Source organism: Nelumbo nucifera, chromosome 2 (genome assembly GCF_055504915.1).
Source record: "Nelumbo nucifera cultivar China Antique chromosome 2, China Antique-T2T, whole genome shotgun sequence".
Lineage (NCBI taxonomy): Eukaryota > Viridiplantae > Streptophyta > Magnoliopsida > Proteales > Nelumbonaceae > Nelumbo > Nelumbo nucifera.
This window is the reverse complement of record NC_142650.1, coordinates 113545781-113548256: the sequence shown is the minus strand read 5'-3', so window position 1 is coordinate 113548256 and position 2476 is coordinate 113545781. Positions and strand designations below refer to the sequence as shown.

The 2476-nt window shown below is 39.6% G+C and overlaps 1 protein-coding gene across 1 annotated transcript; it reads left to right on the top strand.

Moving 5' to 3' along the window:
- Positions 1-272: 272 nt before the first annotated feature.
- On the top strand, positions 273-2216 carry LOC104611158 (GATA transcription factor 4-like). The gene is made up of 2 exons (XM_010278101.3): positions 273-573; positions 1044-2216. The coding sequence occupies exons 1-2, from the start codon at positions 436-438 to the stop codon at positions 1761-1763; spliced, it is 858 nt and encodes a 285-aa protein (XP_010276403.1). The 5' UTR covers positions 273-435; the 3' UTR covers positions 1764-2216.
- The last annotated feature ends 260 nt before the right edge of the window (positions 2217-2476 follow it).

Sequence of the window (2476 nt, the reverse complement as noted above, 5' to 3'; positions counted from 1 at the left end):
GCTCCCCTTGTGAGGGGCTGATATGAACTCAGTATCTGATCTAATGGGAGACCGTGAATGTGGCCACGTCAGATCATGGGTGACTCAAGAGCTGCCCAACAGAGAGTATTTCCCTTCCCTGCCTTTGGCCACAGCAAAAAAATAAAAAATACCAATGTTATTGAATTAGAAATAAAATTTGGGAATTATTGCTCTCTGACCCATAATTTTTTTATGGTAGTAAGAGGGATAAATTATATATAACTTGGTTTTGATATATTGAAAGAGATGGGCGTAGTAGTGGGGAGTGGGGTTTCTCTAAGACTGATCATTCAGATTATTTTGTTTTATTTTAAATCATTCTGCCGACAGAAAACGAGACCATATAGAGAGAGCAGGGGACTATGTTCTTCTCCCTTCTATCTTTTTCACTTCTTAGTTAGCACTTCATTGACAATGGATTTCTGCCGGAATGTGTCTGTTTCAGCGGGCTTGCCGTCGGACCTCCCGTCGGAGCAGGTTATTTCCCCGGCTTACCCAACGCTTGGGGCCTTGTCTACTTCTCTAGACGACCTCTTTCCCTGCGAGAATACAGTGAGTATTTTTCTCTTTCCAACTTGTTTGTGGTACACTGGTACTACTCGAAGTCGTTGGTCTTCTGTTGAAGTTCTCCCTCGGGTTGCTTTGTGGGCTTTTTTTAAACTTCTAAGTGTGTGTTCTTTGTACTTCCATCTCTCTCTCTCTCTCTCTCTCTCTCTCTCTCTCGAACTAACTTTTCCACTTTACTTCATATTTGAGTTTCTGGGTCTTAATTTTTTTTCCTTTTTTTGTTTGAGGTCTGTATTTGTACTTCTCATTTGGGCTATGTGTCCTGCTTGTTTTTCTTTTCATGGAGATATTGTTCACTTATGTGTAGTTTTTTATGTATTCCCTTAATTTATATTTTATGTTACTGTTTACTCTATTAGTTTGCCTATACTTTTATCAGTTACTGTGATTGGCTTTGATGGGCTAGGCTTTATGATTCTTTCTGTTAAAAGAGCTGTTTTCTTTTGTACATGCAGGAAGATGATGTTAGCTTAGAATGGCTCTCAATCTTTGTAGAGGACTGCTTATCCAGCAATGGGAATTGCATACCAGTACCCACAAGTACTCAAGGCCAAGAAAGCCAAACCATAAGACCCTTAAAACCCTCAAAAAAGAACCATGGAAACCCATGTCTAGGAGAGTTTTTTATCCCAGGCAAGGCCAGAAGCAAAAGGAAAAGGAGCAGGGCAACCCCTTTGATTAGTTGGTTTCAGAAAGACCCACAGAACCACCTTCTCCATGCTGCCACCTCAGACCCTCCATTACTCCACCAAGCTTATTGGTTAGCTGACAGTGAACTGATTCTACCCAAAAAGGAGAAGAGCAGCAGAAATGAAGAAGAAGAAGAAGAAGAAGAAGAAGAAGAAGAAGAGGAAGAAGGAGAAGAAAAGCCAGAGGAGAAGATGGTGGGGAAGGACAGCAGGGGCAGCTCAGGCAACTTGGTGGAGGCTAGTGTTGGGCAGCAGCCTAGGAGGTGCACCCATTGTCTATCACAGAAGACACCACAGTGGAGGGCAGGACCTTTGGGTCCCAAGACCCTGTGCAATGCATGTGGTGTGAGATTCAAGTCAGGGAGGTTGCTGCCTGAGTACAGGCCAGCCAAGAGCCCCACTTTTGTGAGTGACAAACACTCCAATTCTCATAAGAAAATCATGGAGATGAGAATGGCTATGCTCTCTTCTGTTTCTACTGAGTAATAATGTTGAGCTTATTCTGTAGTCTCCTCGGGGTTTAGCTATAAAATTCATACTTCCATGTGGGTTCATTTCAATATTTCAATTTTGTATGTAGTCTTTAAATGGAACTGAGCTTCCTGTTTACTTCTTTTGGGGGATTTTTTTTTCTTTTTTTCCTTTGTTCAGTTTATGTTCTATTTTTTGCAGGGATGTTTGTTGATATTCCATTCTTTGTGCCCTCTGGTTTGATTTCTTGAGTCTATTTCTATGTAATATCCACAAAGGAAAGCAATGGCCAACTGGGTCTAAACTCAAATTGTCAAAACCCTTGTACATGGTTTTTTTTTTCTTTAATTTTTTATTGAAAAATTTTCCATCGGGAAGTTGCAGTGCTGTGTATCTGACGTCAGAAAAAGTGCACTCTCATGTGAAGGGCCCCCTATTTAATAAAAAATTCAGATTTTTTTTTTCAAATTCTGTTTCTGTTGCATCTATGGAATATAAACTTTTTCCAGAATATTTTTTTATTTTAATTTTCTTTCCAACGATTCTAAAAAAAGTGAAAACAGTTTTTTCACCAGAATATTGTCCTCTTGTTCATTTGTTTTTTCACCAGAAGAGAAATCCCTTTCTTTTCTTCTTATAGATTGAAGGAATCACAAAATCCAGACTGAATCATGGTTGAGACTTGAGAATTGTTGCAAAGATGAGTTTGTTCTTCATCTACTGTTTTC